Source organism: Microcaecilia unicolor, chromosome 2 (genome assembly GCF_901765095.1).
Source record: "Microcaecilia unicolor chromosome 2, aMicUni1.1, whole genome shotgun sequence".
Taxonomy (NCBI): Eukaryota; Metazoa; Chordata; class Amphibia; order Gymnophiona; family Siphonopidae; genus Microcaecilia; species Microcaecilia unicolor.
Genome location: NC_044032.1, coordinates 129,457,039 through 129,484,434, shown reverse-complemented (window position 1 = coordinate 129,484,434; position 27,396 = coordinate 129,457,039). Strand labels below are relative to the sequence as shown.

The window sequence follows — 27,396 nt, the reverse complement described above, 5'->3', positions numbered from 1 at the left end:
TTAACAATCTCTTTCAGATTAGAGGAACCAAACCAAGAAATTCAGGAAACTAAAACTGAAAGCTGTACTCTCGCAGGATCTCCAAGACCCCAGACTTATGAAGCTGAATCTGATTCTATGCCCTATCATAATTCTGAGGAGTTACATCCTGAAGAGAGCACTCATCTTTTTACTGACAGTTCATGCACATTTACTTTGGAGCAGGTTATGGTAAAATCAGATCACCTTTTATTTTTTCTTTGTATCTCTTCCTCATTCTGTAGAATGGGTCTTATATAACCCTTGCTATTGCTGCAACTATATTTTAAAATAGTAAAATATTCACACTTGCAATTCCAAAAATACCTTAGAATACAAATGAATCTTTGACTGTGTTTGTTGTGGGCTTGCAGGATATATTTTGCATAATGCTGTCCAGTCATTTCATGCTAGTTGTCACAGACTGAGGCAAATGTAGTGCACTTTCACCTTGTGCTATGTTAGTATAAGGGGGGGGGGGGGGTGGTATATTCTTAAATATCTATCCAAAATGGGATATGCGGTTGCTTCCTTATTTTTCAGGTCTATCCAGAGAACTTCAAACCAGTATCAATTCTGTCACTAACTACTTACCAAAAGCATTGTGTAACTTTGCTCCAGACTGGAGTAATTCACTAAACTTATAGTTTAACATTAGCCAATTGCTGTCGCAGGTGATATGCTGCCAGATTTTTAATCAGATTCCAAAGAACATGACTTTTAAGAAAGCAAAATACAGGAACTATGAAATAGTATAGTTTCATCTTAAAAATTTAGACAATCACACAAAAAGATTTTACAGATAAAAGACAGTGTAGAAAACAAAAAATTGTATAAGCAGAAACTGTCAAATAACTTTTCCATAGATCAAAAAGCATAAATTTGAAATTGCAACCTCCCAGCAGAAAAGTGATGGAAGAATTGGTATCTGAATTCTAGAAAGCACATGACAACCACCTTTCTGTTCTTAGACTTAAATTGCACCTTATTCCCCCAGTTCAGATTCCCATCATTAAAGCAGGGTTTTCTTATCTGTGGGTTATTTTCATCAGTGCCATAGTACTCTTGCTATTGCTAGCTTCATGGAAGTACAGTAAACAGACTCTGGCTGTGCTGAAGTTGATTGAGAGGATACTATATATGACCCTGGCACGGGAAGAAGTCTTAATTCAGGGTGAGCTTGAACGGCATTAAAGAGGTGTGCAAGTAAGATCCTAGTGAGACAATAGTAGTGATTGTTTAAAATCTCTAAATATTCTGGCTGGTTGAAAGTTTATGCTGATCATGTACACTGAGATGAGGGCCTACATGCAGGGAAGTATGCATGACATTTATCAGGAAACAGCTAAAAAACATTTGATTAGCTGATGGCTCAATCAGTTGGTTTAAAGAGGAAGTTTAGTAAAAATCTGGTTGCCTTTTTTTTTTTTTTTGATAAAAGGAAAAAACAGGAGTATGTGTGGATGCTGAGAAATACTGATTCCTGAATAGGAAGGGTGAGTGATTTGTGTAAATACATTTTGCTTTAGTGAACTTGTCAAAGTTCAGAGTGAAAGATAAATATATAATCCTCACATTCTGAAATCTGATAATTTAGCTGTTTCCTTCTGACTTTGTCTGTTCTGACCCTGTTGAAATCTGTGAAGATGTGGGCTATGGGAAGAGGGGAGAGGTTGGGAAAGAGAAGGAGCAATATTTGACCCAGAGGTAGAGGGGAAGGAGAGAGAGGGAGCAATGTGGTACCCAGTTTCGACTTATTCATGGGTCACAGCATTTTTGGACATTTTCAGCCCTAAAATGATCAACTTATACACGAGATTAACTTTTAGATGAGTATATGTGATAATTGTGCAATTAATAATTTTGATTAAAATTTTAATCATTGCCCACCTCTATATAACGTGAAATACATCAGTACAGCATGATATAACAGAATTAGCCTGCCCTGCAGGAGAAGTTCATCTTGAGCTGCTGCTGGGAGTGTTTACATGGTTGTAAAAAAAAAAAAATTACTGTATGGTGCATCATTACCCTAAAAATAAAACTGTTTTTTGAGAATTGGAAAAAATTGCCAGAAATACAAGCAGGAGTCTTCAGTTTCATTTCTAAGTCTACAACTCTCAAGACCAGTGAGCACTAATAGGTAGAGTAATGAATCAGTAGCCAGAAGTGGTCCAAATCATATCCAAATCCTCTTTGTGCACTTCATGGTTCGTCCTGCCAGTTTAAGCACTTTTCCAGCTTCAACAAAACTGAAAAGTGTATCTTTGCACCTGAAATGTCTGTAAATCAATTATGGCGTTCATACTCTTTTTAAGAAAATCAGCAAAAAGTTTCTGTTTATAGGAATTAATTGAAAATAAATTGATTGTAAGAAAATTCCTATTTTATGGTCTGTGCTGAAAGGCATAGTACTTTATAAGGTGAGATTAATAGCAGCCCAGTGGGACTTCTCTCTAGAAACTATGATTTTTCAGGGTAATTTCTTAAAGCATTTTTTTGTATAAAGCCTGCATTCACGTATAAAAAGTATAATTCCCAGGGACATAGTTTGGGTGGAGCAGAAATGGGTTTGCCATTTATGCGCACAATGGGGGTGATTCTCAAAAGGTCACCTAAAGTCCACAAATTTTCTATTGGCAATTCCACACATAATTGCCATTATAGAATACCTGCATTAAGTCCTAAGTCATGCACTTAAGTTTAGGCACAAGCACTTATGCTAGCTCAGAGGCTGAATCAAATGCTTGTGCCTAATTGCTGACAGGCGCATAACTGATAGTGCTAGTCACATCCTGACCCACTCATGCCCCTTTGCAGTTACACGCTATGGATTTTGCACACACACTTTATAGAATCCTGAGTAAGGGCCATTACAAAACTGCTGATTAGTACCAATTAGCATTGGTTAACACCAATTATAGTAAGTGATTATTACTGCCAATTAATTAGTAACTAATTATTAAATTTACATGTGTAACTTGGACTATTCCATAACTTGTTCAAGCAACTTTGCGCTGTAAATGTAGAATTGCATGTACAAGTTTATAGAATTAAGGAGATAGAGTACACACACATTTAACCTGTGGGAGCAGGAATAAATGTTTGCATCAGCATTTGTGCATTATTGGGGATTTACACCTCTCACCTAGGCGTCCCTATTCACACTTATTTTTTATTAAGCTATAATAGACTTTCTTGTAGCTGATTAGCTCAGGATAATGGAAATGCATATATACTCTGATTTTGTAGAGTTTACGCTGAGAAAAAACAGACATTAGAAGCGCTCTGTTTTTTCAACCCTCAGAGTATGAACAACTGATTAGATTTTCTGAAAATCCACATCAACCTTAAAAAAACCAGCAGTGAAAGCAGATAAGGATCAAAGGACCCATGTAGTCTGCCCATTCGTGATGCAATACTGAAAAGCTTTCTTAAGATGTGAAGAATACCATGACCTTTTTATCTAAATCGGGTTGTAGCAAGGCATCTCTGATTATTTTAAAAAGCAGCTACCTGTCTTTCATTTCAGCGTAGTCACATTCATGCGTCACTCAAAACCAAGGGTTCCCAGTCCAGTTTTCAGGGTATCCACATTGAATATGCATGATATAGATTTGCATGTACTGCGTCCTTTGCATTCAGATGTTCTCGGGCATATTCATTGTGAATCTCATGAAACTCATTGTGAATATCATGAAAACTTAACTGACTGAATGTGTCCTGAGGAATACATGATTGATTATTCTTTTGATGCTTTAATGTACTTATTCTCACCCCAAAACAACCAATTTGAGAGGATTTACATTGACCTCTAGCTGCCGAATATCACTCTGCAAGTAGTAATTCAGATCTGCTGCTGGAGTGTAACTTCTTTTGCCTTATCCTGGAAATTTGCTTTTTTTTTTGGGGGGGGGGGGGGGGGGGCTTGTTTTGTTTTTATTTTCTTTGTTTTTTGTACTACAGCAGTGCTTACCACTGGAGAACTAATTCTGTGCTTCTTCACTTATATAGACCATTAGAAGACAGGTGGGAAGAGCCATAATATGCAGAATGGCATAAGCAGGAAATCACTTTTTGCTGCTAGTTTCTTATATTAACCAGTAAGCAGTGCACCTCACTACTGACTGTTGGAAGTATACTACAAGTATCAGAATTTCTTATAAATTGCTCCTCTTAATTCACAAGATTTTTCACTCTGGCCAACCTTCTTACCTATCTTAATATTTACTTGCCTTATTGTCTAATAAGGGCACGCCACTCCTCACAAGAACAAGTTCCCTCACTTCGACATATTCACCTTTCTACTGTGCATATTCGTATATTCAGTGTCATAGGTCCCCTCCTATAGAACTCTATCCCTTTAGCTCTCCAGCTAGAAACTTCCCTGCCCACTTTCAAAGCCCAACTTAAGGCTTACCTATTTGTCAGGGCCTTTGATCCTTGCCATACTTTGCTGCCTGCTGGCTCAGCCAAGGTCACGTGATGGTGTCTCTCCCTCTCTCTCTTAGTGCTCGATTGCGATGGGTTTCTGTGCCTTTACTTTCCTGTTATATTGTAGTTCCTTTCACTTTTCTTATTAGCTATTGAACTATTGATTTGTATTATAAACCACTTTGATAGTTTTCTCTAAAGCGGTATTTCAAGCCTAATAAAAACTTGAAAGTTGAGTGTCAGTAAGTTACAGTAAAATAATTATTTTTTATTTAAAATTGTAATATTTATTTTATATTGCATGCTTATTAAAAATAAAATCAACAAAGGGATTGGATAGGAATGTTTAAAAATCCAGACTCTTGAGAATGAGGACAAGGGTGCAGTATTCCTTTAAATTTGCATCACTAAAGGTATCAGACTTCCATTTAACTTGTATAATTTATTTATTTTTTAAATAGAGTGAAGAACAAAATTCAGAAATGATACAATACCAGAATTTAATAACGGACTTGGATCAGACCACAGGTGCATTAATGCTCTAATTTGCTCATGTCTTTTGTTTGAGTTGTGATTTCACTGCTCAGTTTTGCTGCTATCTTAGATTCCATACCTGTTTACATCTGTAATAAAAGGTGGTTCTCTGTGAACAGTGCCAGCAGTAGTATGTGGCAAGTTCTTGTGCTTTATTTCTTTTTATTAGGCGTGACACAAAAATTCTGAGTTCCATTTTGGAGGGTCAGTTCGTTCTTCTGTTCATCCAGCCATCTGTATCCATCTGTTTCTTTGAGCATGTTCAAAGGAACAAATGTGTATGGAGTAAGCAAAAAAACAAACAAGCATGTACGAGGAGTAGAGGAACCAGGCCAGAGATGGGCAGTACACTGGTGATACTCTCCCCACATACACCCACATGTGCACGTGTATGCACATATACATACTCCCTGCCATTTTATCCTTCCCCCCCCTCCCCAACACATCCTTCCCCACCTTAAGATACTCCTTCCACCCCCCCCCCCACATGCACCGGCATAACCTACCCTCTCATACCACACAGTCACACACCTAGTCTCTTTCTATAGATTGAAATAGAGGAAGTAGCTACAATCCAGCACAAGTCACGGAGAGAAAAGATTAACAAAGAACATTACAGGAGATTAAAATCGGTATTGAAAAATACATTAGCATAATGGCATAAATACAAACCATTTAACAGCTGCCAAATACTATACTCATACAGCTTTGGAATTGTAGACTGGCCTCTTAAAGATCTTCAAAAATTGTAGATTTGCCTCTTAAAGATCTTCAAAAACATGAAAACTCCTCCATGCTCTGAGATCATACAGTGGTGGAAATAAGTATTTGATCCCTTGCTGATTTTGTAAGTTTGCCCACTGACAAAGACATGAGCAGCCCATAATTGAAGGGTAGGTTATTGGTAACAGTGAGAGATAGCACATCACAAATTAAATCCGGAAAATCACATTGTGGAAAGTATATGAATTTATTTGCATTCTGCAGAGGGAAATAAGTATTTGATCCCCCACCAACCAGTAAGAGATCTGGCCCCTACAGACCAGGTAGATGCTCCAAATCAACTCGTTACCTGCATGACAGACAGCTGTCGGCAATGGTCACCTGTATGAAAGACACCTGTCCACAGACTCAGTGAATCAGTCATACTCTAACCTCTACAAAATGGCCAAGAGCAAGGAGCTGTCTAAGGATGTCAGGGACAAGATCATACACCTGCACAAGGCTGGAATGGGCTACAAAACCATCAGTAAGACGCTGGGCGAGAAGGAGACAACTGTTGGTGCCATAGTAAGAAAATGGAAGAAGTACAAAATGACTGTCAATCGACAAAGATCTGGGGCTCCACGCAAAATCTCACCTCGTGGGGTATCCTTGATCATGAGGAAGGTTAGAAATCAGCCTACAACTACAAGGGGGGAACTTGTCAATGATCTCAAGGCAGCTGGGACCACTGTCACCACGAAAACCATTGGTAACACATTACGACATAACGGATTGCAATCCTGCAGTGCCCGCAAGGTCCCCCTGCTCCGGAAGGCACATGTGACGGCCCGTCTGAAGTTTGCCAGTGAACACCTGGATGATGCCGAGAGTGATTGGGAGAAGGTGCTGTGGTCAGATGAGACAAAAATTGAGCTCTTTGGCATGAACTCAACTCGCCGTGTTTGGAGGAAGAGAAATGCTGCCTATGACCCAAAGAACACCGTCCCCACTGTCAAGCATGGAGGTGGAAATGTTATGTTTTGGGGGTGTTTCTCTGCTAAGGGCACAGGACTACTTCACCGCATCAATGGGAGAATGGATGGGGCCATGTACCGTACAATTCTGAGTGACAACCTCCTTCCCTCCGCCAGGGCCTTAAAAATGGGTCGTGGCTGGGTCTTCCAGCACGACAATGACCCAAAACATACAGCCAAGGCAACAAAGGAGTGGCTCAGGAAGAAGCACATTAGGGTCATGGAGTGGCCTAGCCAGTCACCAGACCTTAATCCCATTGAAAACTTATGGAGGGAGCTGAAGCTGCGAGTTGCCAAGCGACAGCCCAGAACTCTTAATGATTTAGAGATGACCTGCAAAGAGGAGTGGACCAAAATTCCTCCTGACATGTGTGCAAACCTCATCATCAACTACAGAAGACGTCTGACCGCTGTGCTTGCCAACAAGGGTTTTGCCACCAAGTATTAGGTCTTGTTTGCCAGAGGGATTAAATACTTATTTCCCTCTGCAGAATGCAAATAAATTCATATACTTTCCACAATGTGATTTTCCGGATTTAATTTGTGATGTGCTATCTCTCACTGTTACCAATAACCTACCCTTCAATTATGGGCTGCTCATGTCTTTGTCAGTGGGCAAACTTACAAAATCAGCAAGGGATCAAATACTTATTTCCACCACTGTATATAAGAATCGGTGTACATTTCTTGAGCCAAAGGAGGAATGAACCTCATAGAGATAAATTGTACATATAGAGCTACTATCATAGGCTTCCGGGTCTACTTAACAGCTTCAGTAAATCCAAATATGCAAAAAGTATTGACGTATGAAAGTAAACGTCCACAATTTGCACAAACGGTCCAATAAGTAGAAGGAATGAATGAGAATTTAGCAGTAGATGCAAGGAAGAGAACAACTGAATTTTGTCATACAAGAGAAAAAAAATTCTTTAAAAAAATTAGATCAGCAAATAAGGAAAAATAAGTGGTAAATGCATAAATACAGTGGGGAAATTATGAAGTGTTGCTCAGGAACCATACATTTATCAAACACAGACACATGAATGGTGGGACAGAGAAAGTACCTGCATAATAACTGTGTTGGTTGTACCACAGAAAGGTGGCATGTCAAATCCATGACCCTTTACCTTTGAGGTGAACTAAAACCAAAGGATGAGAGATTGATATTTGCAGCCCAGGAGAGTGGGTTACAGATGAGATGGTTAAGAGTGGGCATAGAAAAAAAACAACTGGAAAAACAGACATATGTAGATCCTGAAAGAAAGTGCTGGAAAAAGCTGACTTCGAAATTCTGGTGGCAAAAATTTCTATACAGAAAGGCATAATAAGGTGGCATATTTTCAACCAGTGGAAATTTTCTAAACATTACAACATCGCTGTACCAGAAAAGCATTGGGATCCTGAGAATGATAGAAAATGAAAGAAGTTATGATCCCCTGGGACATTCTAATTCCAACCGATAAAAAGCTTAATGCAAGAAATCCCAGGTGTCTTGGTAAAGGAAAAACAAAAAACAGCAGAACAGCATTGATTGTAGAAGTAGCAGTTCAAGCGATTCTTCTGTGAATTGTATGGAGAGAGAAAAGATCCTTAAATATCAAGAGTGCAGTTTAGAGACCAAGGCAGAAAGATAAAAACATATTTCCCATTGTATTTTCAACCATAGGCTTGATTAAAAGAAATATTCAAGCACCTCTGGATAGGTTCCCTCTCTTATATGTTATGAACTCTAGAAAGAAGCTCCTTCTGGCACAATGCAAGTATTATGGTGCATGCTAGCAGTAAATTTGAAATATTAAGATTATACTCCACATGTCCTGGTTTAGCAGTGAGGTTCATTACCATCATGGTACACACACAACTAATTCATTTGGAGATATTGCCCCAAAGATAGAAATATACCCATCACATCTATAACATGCACACACACATGCCCCATACCTCTCTTTCCCTAACTGTATCTCAGGAGAAGCTCCACCATTTGTCTCCCCATACATCTGAGTCTGAATGGATGAAGGGGAGCTGCATCACTGTGTCATACTATGTGCACACTTTTAAGCTTGTTCTCTATTCTGTGAAATAGGGTATATTTTTACTTTCATACAGGGGAGTTCTGTAAATGGTGCCCAAAGTTAGGTGCCAGGAAGATCCACGCTAAAGCTAGTATTCTGCAAAGGGCGATCTGTGCAGAGCATCCTTTGCAGATCTCGCACCTAACTTCGGACACTAGATTTACACCTGCTAAAACCCAGTGTAATACTGGAGCCCAGCTTAGGTACAGAAATGACATACTTCTATTACATCGTGCCTAAATCCTGGGAATGCCCTGACCCACTTGTGACCACACCCCCTAGGCATTTCCATGCAAGAGAAGTTAGGCAGTCAGTTTACAGAATACGTGTGTTAGTCATTTACACACACAACTGCTAATTAGTGCCCATTAGTGCTTAAGGCCAGTTATTGGTACTTATCTCTATTTAAGTGCTAATTTAGTGCCAGACAACTAATTATGTTGTGTGCAGTTGACTCTGTTGTATAACTGGGTGTGCAATTGGGTATCTAAATTTAGGCACCATTTATAGAATTTGGGGGATTCTGTCTACAAATACCAGTGCCCATAAAGAACTGTAGAGAGGTCTACTTTATAAGATGTGTTGTATAAGTAATCTATAGTGTCAAACAAAGCCTCTTTCTTTTCATGTCAAAAAGTGTTAGATGAGTTGGTATATGCTGCTGCCTTATTGTTTAAATTGTCTTTACATGTGGAATCTGAAATATTTGATTTTCATTGTTGGTTTTCTCAACAGTGGATCTTGTCGCAAATGACTATCTAAAGGAGGAAGAAACTATCATTTTGACACTGGTGGAAATCCCAGTATCCTCTATAGACGGGTACCATGATTCAGGTGCTGCACTGCCTCTAGGTTCAGAGCATATGCTGGTAGCTCCAGTGATTATTAGTCCAGTTTGTACAGGATTAACTGAAGGACAGAGGTAAGAAACAAATCTAACAGAACAATTATCATTGGATTTCTGCCAAAGATGAAATAGAATGATTTTTTTGTAGATGTTTTGTTCTCTTTAGCTTTTCATTAGTTTCTCATGCAGAAAGTCTTTGACTAAGATGCCAGTCTGAGTTAATCACACCAAACTGCAGAACTTCTTTAACTTAGTTGATATAGACTTGAACAGCCAAGAAAATATTTGTGCAGTCTTGATAGTACTTGTTGCTTCAGAGTGGAAATAGGTGCAATCACATTTCTGTTGTGATGTCATGAATAGGTTTGCAAATAAGTTATCCAATTATCCTAAATAATTATTTTATATAGATGCCTATGTTGCCTCTTACAAATAGGTAACTTTTCCCAGTTTTGACCGGTTGTAAAATTTTCCCCATACATGGTAATTCTGTAACTGCCTGCCTGCACCTATTCGTACTTTGCATGTGTAAGATGCAGGGTTAATTGTCACTTGTGCATGTGAGCACCCTAGACAATCTGTAAGAGCGCACATAAGTGCTATAGCGCAGAAATGCAAAGGGGGCTGGTCATGGGCTTGTCTCCCACATATATGCTCAACTTACAGAACACTGTCAGTTGCATGCATTTAGGTGCGCTCATTTATGCCTGCCATCAGTCTGGAATACCTGGGCTTGCCTACATTTAGGTGCACCAGTGTATGTTTACATTAGTATTTTGTAATGACATCTGGGTGCCCAGATGCTGCTATAGAATAGACCCTGCCTGAGCAGCTTTGGGAATCCTACATCTAGGTGTTCATTTATAGAATTGCCACCCTAATGCCTAGAGTCTTAGAAAATATGAAAGAAAATCTTTAATATATTCCAAAAGGAAAAGGAGATAATTATCAAAGTTGTTGACAAAGGGAAGTGCAATTTTGATTTTAGATAGGTCTGTCTATTTTGAGAAGGTGCTTCTTTTTGGGTTTATTATATGGTTGGTTTGCCTCTATATCTATTTCCTTCTTTAAAATACAGCACAGGATCTATGATGACTGCAATTGATAATCCTACCACAACATCTGATAACCAGCCAAGTACCTCAGAATACGAAATCGCAACATCTGTGATGTCAGTGTCTGAGCTCAGGCCAATATCTAGGAAAAGAGTTGCCTGCGAACCTGAAGAAAATGACATACCTCATGCCAAGAAAAAGCAACCCTATTTCATCAAGGATGGTTCTAAGGTAAATAGCCAGGAAGGGAACAAAATAATCAAGGGCCAACATTCAGACTAAAGATTTCAGAGTTAAGATCTTTGGGGACACTAATATTTTATGAATTGCATATTCAGAAGGAACTTCCCAAGTTTTCAGAAGTGCATTTCTGGGTTCAACATGCTTTTTGCTGAATTTTCTTCTAGAAACAATGTATATGGGAACATGCGTGGGATATGCATAAAGGAGTCCTGTGCAGAAGGAATGGATCCTCAGAAGCTTAGCTGAAATTGGGTGGCGGAGCAGGTGGGGGGAAGAGGGGTTGGTGGTTGGGAGGCTAGGATAGGGGAGGGCAGACTTATACGGTCTGTACCAGAGCCGGTGATGCGAGGCGGGACTGGTGGTTGGGAGGCGGGAAATACTGCTGGGCAGACTTATACGGTCTGTGCCCTGAAAAGGACAGGTACAAATCAAGGTAAGGTATACACATATGAGTTTGTCTTGGGCAGACTGGATGGACCATGCAGGTCTTTTTCTGCCGTCATCTACTATGTACTTATTATTTTTATAGATAACTTAGTGTGCCTCTAGATTTAGGAGAGTGTTTCAAACTCTCTTTACTGGAGCAAGTACCATCAGTGGTTTTTACCTGTTTGAAGCTTTATAACAAGTTCTTGAAGTAAAAGTGCATCAGGTAGGCCTGAGAGAAGGGAGAGTTCGGGTCGTGGGGCTTGTTCATGGCAGCAGGCTAGGAGGAGGGAAGGAGGGGGCTTTCTAGGGGGGTCTGGTGGGCTTTTTTTTTTTTTTTTTAGGGAAAAAAAAGTTAGATGCTGGCCCATATTCATTGCCAGCACCCACATAACTAAGCAGGCTAATTTAGGGCATTCCTCGCTGCCATCCTTTATGACTTCATAGTCTGCCTAACCAATAAGCCTGTATGTCAAAGGAGTAGTGTAGACAAATTGCACTTCCAACAAAATCGAGGGAGATGAAGAGTGTCATACAAAGGATTTAGCCCGGAAACACCAGAAGAGGAACAAAATGTTCTGCTCTGGATTTTAGCTGTATTGTGTGTTTGTGCCTTTTGGGACCGCAATAGCTGCTTTAGGTGCTGACACAGCCGTGAGGCGAAATGTGGGCACAAATAAAGCCTATTTACCATACTAAGACATGTGCTCTGCTCTTCTTTGGAATACAAAGGATTTGTTCATCAACACACACTAATCAACTTGATTAGTGTGACACTCTTTGCCCTAAATTTTGTTGGAAGTACCAGTTGTCTACACTACTCCTTTTTTACATCCTCCCTGTGTTCGTAGTGTTCCCAGGTCCTCCACCTCAGTGATTGAGCTCCTGCTTAACCATTAATTCTGTCTTATCTTTGGCATATTATAAAGAGAAAAAGCGTTAATTTGGAAGTAGTGCTTATGGACTTTTATTTGTTTGTCAATGTAGGATACACCACTGGAATTAACAATCAGTGAAAGCCACGAAAGTAAGTAGATTCTCTTGCCTTTTTGCATAGAATTTTTTGAATATATTTCAAAACTGCCAGATCTGTAGTATGTGTACTGAAAGATATGAGAGGAAGTGATGCACCCAACAAAAAAAAGAAAAAGAGGGAACTTCTTAGGTGATAATTTACTAACAGCATCCATTGCACCCATTGCATAAAATGGGTCCTGCAGAACATAATGTGTGCTGAAAATGACCCTTTAATAAGCAAGGGTTAAAACAACAGCTTGCAAGCTGATGATAGTTTTCATTTAACATGGACTGTTGTGTCTAAATCCCCTAATTCTATAGAGTGCACCGAACATTAGACACCAGTTTGGTGGCTAACTTCTACGTTACAATAGCAGTTACACTCCAAAATGGAGATGAAATGGCAGGTATGCATATAAGTGCACATAGGTGCCATTCTGTAACTTGGCATCTAAGTGCTCTAGTGCAGATCATGGGTGTTTTCAGTACCCGCTTTATAGAATGCTGTCAGTTGCTTGCGCTTGGTGCCACATTTAGTCACAAATATTTATGCCTACCATAAAGCAAGAATACGCATTTGTGCCTAAATTTAGGTGCATCATTGCTGACTTATACTAGTGTTCTATAAAGGATTTGGTGTGCAAATTTGCCATTATAGAGTACTAGGTTAGCACTCAGGTTTTTGGCACCTTTGTTTTAGCACCCTCTATAAATTGGGTACAGAGATGTACAGAGCTGCTGCATAAGGTTGGCTGGAGTTACACACTCAAATCCTGAGATATGTCCAAACCAGACATGGAAAATCTCCTCCTCCCCCATTCTCTATTTCTGTGGATAACACTCTCATCCTTCCTGTCTCATCAGCTCGTAACCTTGGGGTCATCTTCGACTCCTCCCTCTCCTTCTCTGCACATGTTCAGCAAACTGCTAAAACCTGTCGTTTCTTTCTCTATAATAACACCAAAATTTGCCCTTTCCTTTCTGAGCAAACTACCAGAACCGTCATCCACAATCTTATCACCTCTCACTTAGACTATTGCAACTTGCTTCTCACAGGTCTCCCACTTAGCTATTTCTCTCCTCGTCAATCTGTTCAAAATTCTGCTGCACGACTAATATTCCACCAGTGTTGTTATGCTCATATTAGCCCTCTCAAGTCACTTCACTGGCTTCCTATTCGTTTCCGCATATAGTTCAAACTCCTCTTATTGACCTGTAAGTGCATTCACTCTGTAGCTCCTCAGTACCTCTCCATTCTCATCTCTCCCTACATTCCTCCCCGGGAACTCCGTTCACTGGGTAAATCTCTCTTATCTGCACCCTTCTCCTCCACCGCTAACTCTAGACTCTGTTCCTTTTATCTTGCTGCACCATATGCCTGGAATAGACTTCCTGAGCCGGTACGTCAAGTTCCATCTCTGGCCGTCTTCAAATCTAAGCTAAAAGCCCACCTTTTTGATGCTGCTTTTAACTCCTAACCTTTATTCACTTTGTTCAGAACCCTATTTTATTATCCTCACTTTAATATTCCCTTATCTCTTGTTTGCTCTGTCTGTCTGTCCTAATTAGATTGTAAACTCTGTCGAGCAGGGACTGTCTCTTCATGTTCAAGTGTACAGCGCTGCGTACGTCTAGTAGCGCTATAGAAATAAGTAGTAGTAAAATCTGGTTCAGATCTAAGACCTACCTCCAAACATCAGGCACCAGGATGAATTCCATTACACATCCCCTCCATCCCTTACTGATGCACTATTGTTGCTCCCCACCAGTGTGCCCATCCACTTTCTAACCCCACCACTCTCCTACCTATACTCATCCGGTATTAACTGAATGGAGTAACATGTCTGCAACCTGCAAAGCTGTTAATGGCAGATATTATTATTACGATTTATGTAGTAGTACAAAGTGTACATACATGGTTCTTGACAGAGATACAAAGAGGACAGTCTCTACATCTAGTCAAGACAGGTGCAAAGCAAAAACAAATAAGAGGCTTGGAGTTAAGACAAGGCTATGATAAGGAAGAGAAAAGTGGGACTATAGCTGTAATTAATGAGAAAGGGGCAGCTTTTTATTGAGTAAAGCAGTAAGAAATATGATATCTTAGAAGTGGCGTGAAGTGAGTGAGGGATTATTATGAAGTTTCCTTTTAGTGGCATTGGGGATAAAGGCATCCAGGGATTAAGGGAACAGGTGGATCAAAAGCAGGTGAATATATCAGGCCAGGGAGTAACATTGTAAATGACAGCAGATAAAGACCTGTTCGGAAGTTGCATTGCGATGAGCTGTGCAAATCCTGGGCACCACAGGGTAAGTTCTAGGTGCTGCCAACAACCTGGTGCCCAGGATTGGTTCAGCCCTAGCCTTTGCCATGAACCAGATAGTATTGGATGCAGCAAGACCTCAAATTATAGTTTATAGTTTTAGATTTAATATATTGTCTTTCCTAAAACAATAGCAAGGTAGAAACAGAAAGGAATGCCATTATAATACAGGAAAATAAGTAGTAGAAAGTTTAGAGGCTAGTAAAGTACTAGTCAGATTAAACATTCAGCTGAGGAAAGTCACACAGATTACAGGCAACAATGGGCAAAGGAAAGAGATTGGAAATTTTAGTGAACCCCCAAAGCCATGCTGCCCCCACCTGTGCACCAGAGGCTTGCAAAAATAAATGAGTCTTCAAAGAGGATCTAAATTTGGGGTAGGAAGGATCCAAATGTATTGCAGTGAAGTGAGCTCCCGAGTGAGGGAGCGAAGCAATGAAATGCACAACTCCTAGTGGAGTCATATCAAGCCTGGCATAGAGTGGAGTGAGCAGACACTGATCGTTGAGAGAACATAGAACTCAGAACTCTGGATGGTACATAACAAGTGATTAATGTAGAGAGATAAGCAGGGGTGCCTGTATGCAAAACGTTATATAAGTGAGGGTTAATACCCTAAACCAAATATAGGAAACCAGTGATGCCAGCTGAGTAAGGGGAGTAACATGATCAAATACACAGGCATGAGAGAGGATCCAGACAGCTGTATGGTGGACTGATTCAAGGTGCTGGGTGACATATTGTGGGAGAACAGAGTAGATCACATTACAAAAATCTAGGCATGACATGAGAGCATAGAGAATGGTGCCAAAGCTAAGACTGAATTTATTTTTTTAAATAAAGCCATTTACAAGATTTTCTTATATGCAAGGGAATTTTTTTTTTCATAGAATCTGGTTTATTGTTAAGAGTGGAAATCATAAAGCATAGGTTGTTATCCCATGAGAGGAGCCTTTCCTGGAAGTGCTATTCTTTTGGATATAAACCTTAGATGATAATAAGTTATAGCTTGAGACAGTTGGGGGATGGAAAGTGCTAGCATTTCTGGTAGTTGCTCTTTTTGAAAGATATGTATTTCACATCAAGATGAAAAATAAAATGTCCAAAAAAGTAACATTATAAAAAATGTTTTGCCAGAAGACAGTCATTAAATAGACCTAGCTCTAAGAATGAATCTTTTATTTTCTTCCAATTTTGGGAGTCATTCAGACAAGCACCTGACATTTTGCATATTTTCTGACAGCGAAGTTTAAGAATTTCAATTTTCATCTGGAATACTAATATATTTTCCCTTTTCTTGCAGATAAACATTCTGTGGAATCACAGTTTCCTAAGGAAGAAACAGCAGCTGTTTCTGAAGGAACATGTGCAATCATTGTGCAGGAGGAACCATTGGCACCCCTTCAGAATTCAGATACCTCACAACTTAGTGTGACATCTGCAGATGGTGATGAAGCTCTGTCTAATGATCAGGCCACTGGAGCCAGCGCCAGAAAACATTGCAAAGGGAAAAAAATGGAAGCTGAACAAAATCTAAAGAACACAAGACTGAAACAGTCACGTGAAACCTGTGTCAGCACAGCATCCTCCTCAAGAGTGTCGTTAACCAAGTAAGATTATTTTTGATTTGGGGGATTTTAGCTCACACCTTAATGTATAACCCCAGAAGTCTGCTTCTGTACTTTGCTGCATTTGAGGTATGGCAGCTGGCATCGCTCTTTTTTTTTTTCTTTAGTTGTTCTTGCTAGAAACATTGTCAGAGTCCCACCTAATGCATGTGAAGGATTCTAATGGGGAGTGAAAGCAAGTAAGCAGCAGCATTGGTCCTCCTCGCTGAATGATGCTGGGAACAAGGAGACCAAGACAGTTGTTGTGTCTTCCAGGCATTCCTGCTTACAGTACTGCAGATCTGAAGGATTGCATCAGCCTTCAGGTGTCTGGGGTCCAAGATGCCCAGGAGGGTGTCACCTGTCTTCCTGTACACTAAACTTTCACATCAGTGGTCTTTGATAGGAAGGCTCAAAAGATGCTGAACCTCCATCTTGTGACAATCACTGCATTAGCACTACTTGCATTGACTCTGATGCTGAGGAAGGTCAAGTCAGATACCCAGATGTATGGTATTAATGGTACAGCATTGAATGGCACAGCATCAAATGGCATGGAGAGTAGTTTCTCTGATGTCCATCATCAATGCATTAGGGGAGATTTGCATCATAGTCTAGGCCCCAGCAAGTAAGAAGAACCATCATAGAGGCCTTATCTGTTGGCCTGGTTTATAAACTTATTGAGAGAATAAGGGGCCCTATGCCCAGCCTCTCCCTTTCTTCATCCCCCCTTCTCCCTCACTTGTTTTTCACTCCTCTTGGTTTTGACAGCAAGGGAAAGAATTTAATGCAGCACCTGTAAAAAGGTGAGCCTGCATCTTCCTCTGCAACTGCTTCCTGTAACCGAGGAAACATGTTACTGCCACAGGACCTATAAGCAGTTTCTGACAGGCTCTGTACTAAATTATTTTCATTACTGCTGCAGGCCAGATTTGGGGCTGGTACTAGAGAAAGGGTTGACATGCCAGGAAACTTTTAAATTTGTGGTCACCCTAAGATTGTTGTTAATTAGCAAGTTGGCTCTGGGCAAAGAATGCATATGACCTTACTCTCTTCCGCATTAACACTTCCTCCCTACACCCCAGACTAATCCATATACTGTCACCCACAGGCACTCTGTGTCTCTCCTTTCCTCCCCTCTCTGGAGGATCCCATTGTTAGTCCCCTTCCCAATTCCAGCATTCTTACAACCCAAATAAACCACAGCTCCCTGATTTGTGCTCTGGATGTCTCTTCCAGTCCTCCTCCCCCCGCCCCTTCCCCGCCTTTTTCTTTCTCCACTTGCTGCCTGTTGACAGAGAGGAGGAGGGGTAAATAAAGCTGGATCAGATATTGCAAAAACATTGCCTGGCATAAGAAACAGTTCCTAGGTATGGGGATCAGTTGGCACATTCAGTTTGGCACCAGAGACAACTGCCTATTTTACCTATGCCTAAATTCAGACCTGGTGAAGCTATCATGTAGACAGACATGCAGGATGAATACACCATAGAGCAGAGAGGTACTGAGACACTCTATTACAAGAAGTTCATAACTTTAGCTTTGGGTGTTTGTTGAATAGAAACGTCCATATTTATTGTCTTGAAGAAACGAGGCACCAAAAGAGGTTCTCACCAGTTTTGCAATAGAGAATGCAGTAGCTTGGTATTGTCTGACATGGACTCGCATTCAGGAAGCACTTCCTTGTCTAGTGCCTGCCTATAGCTTGGTAGATCTTCATTCAAAGTAAGAGCATGGTCTTAATATTGGCAATCCCAGAAGAGAGTATATTCTGGCTGCCAGATGATACCTCCTGCACTGTCTTACTCAGAATTTTGTACCCTAAGTGATAGCGCACTGACACCCAGTGACAAACCATAAAAACTAAGCACATGGAGAGCCATGTACGCAACCACTATAATCACTTGTGGGTCCATAGCATTCATCATTCATCCATCATTCACAGCAGCAGGAAACATGGCAAAGCAAGTGATGCGTTGACACACTTTGCAGAGACAATAAAGATATTCCTCCAGAACAGACAGAAGTAGAAGCATTAAGTACACAGAAAATCAAGCTGAATAAAGAGAACCTGAAATAAAGGGGATAACAATTTGCCAAAATTCAAAACAAAACAAAAAAAATCCGAAGTTTTGGTTTGTATTAGTTGCCGACTGGTTATTAGAATATAGATTGGTTCTAAACAAGGAGAAGACTGTTGCTTGTTGGATCACAGGAACCCTACCTTGCCCTGTACTTCCCATTACTATCCCTGAAACTCAGATTACCCCAGTAACTAGTTTCTGCGACCTTTGAGTTATTTTGGATATTTTTTTTACCACAGATGTCACACTTAGCAAAAACCAGTTTCATTATTTTTCATTCACTGAGACATTCACCACCTTTTCTATTATAATAGTCTTCACACATTTATTGTTCTTTTTATTTCACAACTTTATTACTGTAATGTTATTTATTTCAGTTTACCTTGTATTACTTAAAAAAAAATCCAGATCCTTCAAATTTTGGCTATTACGTTGTTTTGTCATGCGCAGCATTCAAATCACATTACTCTTTTGCTGAAAAAAACGTTGGTTACCTGTTGAACAAAGGATCACTTTCAAAGTAGCTGTTCTTACTTTTAAAGCCCTTAGAGTAGGTACTCCAGATTACTTGTCTAATCTCACTATTCCCTTCTCATCCAGTTGGACTCTTTGATCCTTCAATGACCATTGTCCAGTTTTGCTGAGCCCTAAGTTTGCGCAGCTAGAATCTACAAGGCATAGCGCTTGTATTTTTTCTCAACACATACTTGGAAATATCTTCCTCTATCCATTTGTAGTAATTTGTCATTTAAAAGTTTTAAATCTGAACTAAAGACCTGGTTGTTTTAGGCCCATGGAAATTTAAATTAATTAGTGTTAGTTCGTAATTTATTCTACCATCTTTAAATTGACCTGCTTCCCCTCCACCGCTCCCCCCACAGACACACACACACACACTCCTCACTCTTATTTTCTTTCCAGTCCTGTCTTGTTGAATTGTGGAGTTCTTTTCTTTTTGTGTTTTTAGCCTGTACACCATTCTGCTGTGCATTGTCAGAGCAGTATAGTAAGTTTTAATAAACTATGACTATTTAAAAATTAGCTTTTTTAAAACAAATTTTTAATGAAGATTGTATTAGCGGGTGGCTTTAAATTGTGGCTATATGACTTATAATTTTATTGCTTTGCGAACAGCATCAAATTGGTCTGTTGCTCACAACCTTTCAACTGTATACTCCAACCCCCAACAAATGATATTTTTTAAATGAATAAATATGCATTCCAACTAAAACTTAATGCAGAAAAAACACAATGTCTTGTACTCACCTCACAACATAACACAAAACACTTCTCTACCATAACCATACCATACTGTTCTCTCCCTATCTCAAAAAACTTGAAAATTCTTGGAGTCACCATTGATCGAAACCTCACTCTCGATGACCACGTGAAAAACACGACGAAAATGATGTTCTACTCCATGTGGAAACTTAAAAGAGTAAAACCTTTCTTTCCGAGATACATCTTCCGTACCCTGGTACAGTCAATGGTAATAAGTCATCTGGACTATTGCAATGCATTATACGTGGGCTGCAAAGAACAGACTATCAAAAAACTACAGACTGGCCAGAATAGTGCCGCCAGACTCATATTTGGAAAAACTAAATATGAAAGTGCAAAACCCTTGAGAGAGGCTCCACTGGCTCCCACTTAGGGAACGCATTACGTTCAAGATCTGCACGATTGTTCACAAAATCATTCACACAGACGCCCCAATCTACATGCTAAACCTCGTAGACTTACCTCCAAGAAACGCCACAAGATCATCCCGCAAATTTCTCGACATGCACTTCCCCAGCTGTAAAGGACTAAAGTACAAGCAGATGCATGCTACCACATTCTCGTACCTGGGCATGCAGTTGTGGAATGCACTACCTACAGACCTGAGAACAGTCGACAAAACAAATATCTTTCGCAAATCTCTGAAGACATATCTCTTCAACAAGGCATACAATGAGAACTAATAGCCACACTAATTCACCCAACAACCCACTCAGTCAAGATAGCTCACCTAATATAACTACCTTAATCACTCTATTCTTTCCTCTTTCTACCCTTATGTAACCTCTGCACAATATTAAATGTAACTGTCACCCTGCAATGACAATGTTAACAAAACTATGTAAGCCACATTGAACCTGCAAATAGGTGGGATAATATGGGATACAAATGCAATAAATAAATAAATACTACTTTTGAAGTCATAAGTGTGAGAACTCACTGCTCTTGTATTCGTTTAAAATTTAAAGCACACAGGTGTTTGCTGCAGCTCCTTTGCTTCCTCTATTAGCAATTTCACTTATCTTGCTATTTTCTGTACAGTGATCTTTTTACATCTTGTCCATTTTTTTCCTGTGTATTCTGACCTTGTCAAATATGCATAATAGAAGGTGCAGTGATTTTGCTGTGTTAATTTGCTGCTAATACTTTTTTTTTTTTTTTTTAACAGGCCTGGACGAAGACCTCGGGGATTTTTATCCTTAATTTGTAAGAACAGTGGCTCTGAGAATGAAAAAGATACCAAGAGTAACAGCAGCAGGACTCAAAAATCTCATATATCTTCTCCAAAGCCTTGTCTGAAAAGTCGTGCTTCATCCATCAAGGATAAAGTGCCATGTACCCTTACACCTGAAGGCATCCTGTCCGCAGTAGGAGATTCCCGTGTGTGTAAGGATACAAGTGGGCCTCCTGCTAAAGTATGTTCATATTGCAAAGTCATGCTTCCATAATAGAAAGCAAAGTAGACTGCTTCAAACACACAACCCTCGTACAGACAAATGTGTGCTGGTGCTTTTTATTCCACCTTTACAGGGTTGCAGAGAGTAGACTATAGCAGATTGTGTCTGCAATGTAATGCCTTTTATTTATTTATTTTCAACAGCCTGGTTTACTCTAGTTTTAATCCAAATATAACCACCCGGAGGGGTGGAGGTACACTAGTTTCCTATGTGAAAGAATGCAGAAGTAGGTAGTAGGAAGGGTAGGCTCTTCTCAAAGACCGGAGGAGACATAATGGTGAAAATCAACTCTTTATTGCAAGAAAATCAGAAAAGATTTAACACAGCAGCCATGTTTCAGTGCTTCACACGCCTTCCTCGGGAGTCTATAAAATATAGTATTAAAAACATATAAAAGGATATATAAATAAAAAAGATGATGATACACATAATCGACAAAGGACATGTATCAGAGTCAAAATGAAACAAAAATTCTGTACATGAGTTGTGTGACATCTCTCTTTCATATATGTACAGAATTTTTGTTTCATTTTGGCTCTGATACATGTCCTTCGTCGATTTTGTTTTATTTATATATCCTTTTATATGTTTTTAATACTATATTTTATAGACTCCTGAGGAAGGTGCGTGAAGTGCCGAAACATGGCTGCTGTGTTGAGTCTTTTCTGATTTTCTTTACTCTAGCTTTACCCAAACTTTCTAATTCAAGACCTACATTTATGTATTAACCACCTTAGATTCACCCAAGGTGGTGTACAGCAGGTACAATCTTCTAATATAATAATTCGCACCTCCAACATTCTGAAGCTGACTCTGTGGCAGTGAAGCCATGTAGTGTTCCTGGGGTTCGTAATCGCCCCACCCTTGCGATGTCAGAAGGAGAAGGGACCAACCTCAGGCAATCGCACTCGCTCTCACTGCCCCGCCCTTGGAGGGAAGGGAAGGCTGCATAGCAACCCGCAAACAAGCGTTACTCCGTCCCGAACAGCCCTGATTGGCTATGCTCTCTGGACTTACAGGATGCTTACACACATATCTCGATACTTCCAGCGCACAGGAAGTATCTTTGATTTCGGCTGGGAACACAGCACTTTCAGTACAGTGAACTGCCATTTGGTCTGGCGTCTGCGCCCAGAGTGTTCACAAAGTGCTTAGTGGTAGTCGCAGCGTCGCTATGCAGACTGGGGGTACATGTGTTCCCTTATCTCGACGATTGGCTAATAAAGAGCACCTCGAAGACAGGCGCTCAGCAGTCCGTGCGAATGACTATTCAGGTGCTAGAGCTATTGGGGTTTGTGATAAATTATTCCAAGTCCCATCTCACCCCAGTTCAAGAATTGGAATTCATTGGAGCTCTGTTGAACACGGACAGCTCGTGCTTATGTTCCCGAGGCAAGGGCGGACAACCTCCTGTCCCTAGTGTTTTTAGTACGAGCGTCTCAACAGATCACGGCTCGGCAGATGTTGAGACTCCTGGGGCACATGGCCTGCACAGTTCATGTAACTCCCATGGCACGTCGGCACATGAGATCAGCTCAATGGACCCTAGCCTCCCAGTGGTGTCAAGCTACGGGAGATCTAGAGGATGTGATCCAACTGTCCACCGACTTCTGGAATTCTCTGCAATGGAGGACGATTCGGACCAATTTGACCTTGGGATGTCCATTCCAAATTCCTCAGCCACAAAAAGTTCTGACGACGGATGCATCCCTCCTGGGGTGGGGGGCTCGTGGATGGGCTTCACACTCAAGGAGCTTGGTCCTTTCAGGAAAAAGGTCTTCAGATCAATCTCCTGGAATTGCGAGCGATCTGGAACGCTCTAAAGGCTTCCAGAGATCGGCTGTCCAACCAAATTATATTGATTCAGACAGACAATCAGGTTGCCATGTATTACACCAACAAGCAGGGGGGCACCGGATCTTGCCCTCGGTGTCAGGAAACCATCCAGATATAGCTTTGGGCTCACCGTCACGCCATGTTTCTCCAAGCCACTTATCTGGCAGGCGTAAACAACAGTCTGGCCGACAGGTTGAGCAGGATAGTGCAACCTCATGAGTGGTCACTGAGCATGGACGTTCGCAAGATCTTCCAAGCGTGGGGCACCCACTCGGTGGATCTTTTTGCCACTCAGATCAATCACAAGGTCCCTCAGTTCTGTTCCAGGCTTCAGGCCCACGACAGACTAGCGTCAGATGCCTTTCTCCTGCATTGGGGGACAGGCCTTTTGTATGCGTATCCTCCCATACCTCTAGTAGGGAAGACTTTGATGAAACTCAAGCAAGACTGCGGAACCATGATTCTGATTACTCCCTTCTGGCCGCGTCAGATTTGGTTCCTTCTTCTTCTGTTGTCCTCCGAGAAACCATGGAAATTGGGGTGTTTTCCAACCCTCGTCACCCAGAACGAGGGGTCGCTTCTGCATCCCAACCTCCAGTCTCTGGCTCTCACGGCCTGGATGTTGAGAGCTTAGATTTCGCCTCCTTGGGTCTTTCAGAGGGTGTCTCCCGAGTCTTGCTTGCTTCCAGGAAAGATTCCACGAAGAGGTCTTATTCTTTCAAATGGAGGAGATTTGCCGTCTGGGGTGACAGCAAAAGGCCCTAGATCCTCTTTCTTGTCCTACACAGACCCTGCTTGAATACCTTCTACACTTGTCAGAGTCTGGTCTCAAGACTAACTCCGTAAGAGTTCATCTTAGTGCGATTAGTGCTTATCGCTGTGTAGAGGGTAAGCCTATCTCTGGACAGCCGTTAGTTGTTCGCTTCATGAGAGGTTTGCTTTTGTCAAAGCCTCCAGTCAAACCTCCACCGGTGTCATGGGATCTCAACGTCGTTCCCACATAGCTGATGAAAGCTCCTTTTGAGCCACTGAATTCCTGCCATCTGTAGTACTTGACCTGGAAAGTCATTTTCTTGGTGGCTGTTACTTCAGCTCGTAGGGTCGGTGAGCTTCAGGTCTTGGTAGTGCATGCACCCTTATATCAAGTTTCATCATAACAGAGTAGTCCTCCGCATGCACCCTAAGTTCCTGCCGAAGGTGGTGTCGGAGTTCCATCTGAACCAGTCAGTTGTCTTGCCAACATTTTTTCCCCGTCCTCATACACGCCCTGGCGAAAGCAGTTTGCATACCTTGGACTGCAAGAGAGCATTGGCTTTTTACGTGGAGCGGAGAAAGCCCTTCAGACAAGTCCGCCCAGTTGTTTGTTTCTTTTGACCACAGCAGGAGGGGAGTTGCCATCGAAAAAAAGCACAATCTCCAATTGGCTAGCAGATCGCATTTCCTTCACTTATGCCCAAGCTGAGCTGACTCTAGAGGGCCATGTCACGGATTATAATGTTAGAGCCATGGCTGTGTCAGTGGCTCACTTAGTCAGCCTCCATTGAAGAGATTTGCAAGGCTGCAACTTGGTCATCAGTCCACACATTCACATCTCACTACTGCCTCCAGGAGGACAACCGACGTGACAGTCGGTTTGGGCAGTCAGTGCTGCAGTATCTGTTCGGGGTTTAGAATCCAACTCCACCCCCCTAGACCCATTTTTGTTCTGTTCCAGGCTGCACTCTGTTAGTTGTTTATGGTTTCAGGTCAATCTATGTTATGTCCTCGCCGTTCCGAGGCCCAATTGACCAATGTTCATTGTTTTGAGTGAGCCTGGTTGCTAGGGATACCCCAAATGTGAGAACTTACCTGTAGCAGGTATTCTCCGAGGACAGCAGGCTGATTGTTCTCACAAACCCACCCACCTCCCCTTTGGATTTGTTATTGTTGGTTTCTATTTATGCTTTTTGATTAAACTGAAGAAGCACACTCGCGCCACGGGCGGGAAGTCGTCCGTGCATGCGCGTGGTTCGCTCCAGAAGACTCTGGCAAAGTTTTTTTCATATTTTGCTTGCAAAATGCCGTCCGGATCCTGGCCTGACGCAGACGTCGACCCACATGTGAGAAAATCAGCCTGCTGTCCTCGGAGAATACCTGCTTCAGGTAAGTATCTTCGCTTTACACAGCATAGAAGGTTGAAGATTTATTTTCGTTCAGATTAGTCAAAAAAGTATCTAAACCACCCTTTTACTTAAAAACAATTTCACGTATATGTTCCAAATAGAACTGTGCACTCAGCGCAGGAACATTAATTGGCGATACATCATCAATCACGAGCGTCATCAGTGGACTTGTAAGAGTATTTTTTTTTTTGGTTGGCGCCATTCTGTTGGAATGAGTTGACCAAAGCAGTTCAAGGAGAGGTGGATGTTAAAAAATTGTAGGGGTCCTTTTACAAAGCTGCAGGAAAAAGGGCCCTGTGGTAGCGGCAGGGGCCATTTTTCCCACACCCCAAGACCCTATTTACCACAGCAGGTAAAAAGCTTCTTAAAAAAAATGGCAATGCAGTACGATTACTCTTACAGCATGGCCATGTGGAGGAAGCACTTACCACCACCCATTGAGGGCTTTTTAAGCAAGTTTAATGGGGAATTGTAGTGGCATGATACACTGGGGACTCTACAATTGTAAATTGCAAATATTGTTGTGTTGGTATAAATATTGTCTTTTCCTTGGGCTAACCATTTCTATCAAACTATGGCGTTCCATATATTTTGTTATATATATATATATATATATATATATGTTTTATTGATTGTGTAAACGACTGTGGACTACATAAGTTAAGTGGTATATTAAGTTTATTAAACATAAATGTTTATAACTATTTACTGAGAAGTCAAAACAACAAGAACTTAAAAGCCTTTAAAAATAAATTGTCAGTTTGTACATGTAGTTTCACTCACCTGGAAATAAGAATGTTTGAGCAATATATAGAAGTCAAATTCATAGACTGAAGTACATTGCTTGTACACTGCTTTGACTCACCACTGTTATATGTGTGATTGGTTCTTTTTTCCAAAACCTTAAGCAATGATTTCCTAAGTCTGTTGTTAGCAAACAGTTTAAGCACTGTGTGTAAGTGATGCAGTGGTAAGCTGTCTATCACTGACTACAGCACTGTAGAGGAAATTGTGTCCCAGAGCCACATTCAGAGCCTTATAACTTCTTCCATTTTATGATTTGTTTATTAAATCTCTAAGGGGCCCTTTTACTAAGCTGCGTAGCTGCCTACGCGTGGTCAACATGGTTTCAATTTGGAGATACTGCCCAGCTACCACGGTGCCCTTGCAGCAATTTCATTTTTGACGCGTGTCCACTACACGCGCCGGAAAATAATTTATTTTTTGGCGCGCAGCAGAATCCGGGCGGTAATCGTCATTCTACGTGCGTAGACGATTGCCACATGAGACCTTACCGCTAAGTCAATGGCTGGCGGTAAGATGTTAGATCCAAAATGGACACACGCCAATTTTTATTTTGCCGCACGTCCATTTTTGGCAAAAATTTGAAAAAGGCCTTTTTTTACAGGCATGCTGAAAAATGGATCTGAGCATGCCCAAAACATGCGCCTACACTAGCGCAGCCCATTTTTTGGCGCACCTTAGTAAAAGGGCCCCTAAGTCTTACGAGACCCTCCAAATCTTAACATGAGTTTTCATTGTATTGCTGTCCCCAGGTCCCTCATGGTGAACATCAAGAAGAAGCTGTCTCACATAGCCCTGATTCAGAGACTGAAGAGCCTACCAGAGTGTCTGAATATTTTTTCAGTGACATTTTTATGGAGGTGGATGAGAAGGACTAGAAGAGGAAAAAGCAGAATATGCTCTGTTCCAGAGAAGTGCTGTGTCTGCAAACTGGCTCTGCTGGATCTCACTTGTCAGAAAATAATTCTAATAAGGAGGGGAAAGCATTCATATCTATCTGTGCAAGAAAATAGTCCATTTACTTATAACATACTTATGATAATGAAAATGCATAGCAACGTTTGCATTATTGTCAACTCCTTTTACTGGTACCTGCTAAGTATCATTTTCTAAAGCAAGGTGGATTGTATGTATATAACTGTAGACGTTCAACTGCATTTTAGTAGCAAAGTTTAAAAAAAAAGTAAGAGTTGTTCAAATGGATATGACAGTTTCAGTCTAAAGATCCTGCCTGTCCTGTTTAAAATTTAAAAAGTGTAAATTCTTTTTAATTGTACAGAGGTAAACGTATTTATTTAATTTTAATTTATTGAAAAGGTGCTGTCCATTGTTAATTTTGCAAAAGAAGAATGAGACCAACACATTTTTAAGTTGAGGGCTATTGTATTCACTTTATTGTAGTTAATGCATCAGTTCTGTATAGTCAGTATATTTGCAGATCTGGTAAGTCAAGTGC

The 27,396-nt window shown here is 40.8% G+C and overlaps 1 protein-coding gene across 5 annotated transcripts in view; it reads left to right on the top strand.

The window, feature by feature from the left end:
* The window catches only part of BDP1 (B double prime 1, subunit of RNA polymerase III transcription initiation factor IIIB), a 330,901-nt gene extending 303,788 nt beyond the window's left edge, over positions 1–27,113 (top strand). For 3 of the 5 annotated variants that reach the window (XM_030193306.1, XM_030193305.1, XM_030193308.1), the window contains 8 exons: positions 18–210; positions 4,914–4,980; positions 9,533–9,719; positions 10,723–10,930; positions 12,356–12,395; positions 16,013–16,319; positions 20,850–21,096; positions 26,693–27,113. In XM_030193306.1, coding sequence (XP_030049166.1) covers positions 18–210; positions 4,914–4,980; positions 9,533–9,719; positions 10,723–10,930; positions 12,356–12,395; positions 16,013–16,319; positions 20,850–21,096; positions 26,693–26,818 — 1,375 coding nt within the window. In that variant the 3' untranslated portion in view covers positions 26,819–27,113. Of the gene's footprint in view, positions 1–17; positions 211–4,032; positions 4,122–4,913; positions 4,981–9,532; positions 9,720–10,722; positions 10,931–12,355; positions 12,396–16,012; positions 16,320–20,849; positions 21,097–26,692 lie in introns of those variants that run through there. The other 2 variants (XM_030193309.1, XM_030193310.1) reach the window with 2 other exon arrangements.
* The last annotated feature ends 283 nt before the right edge of the window (positions 27,114–27,396 follow it).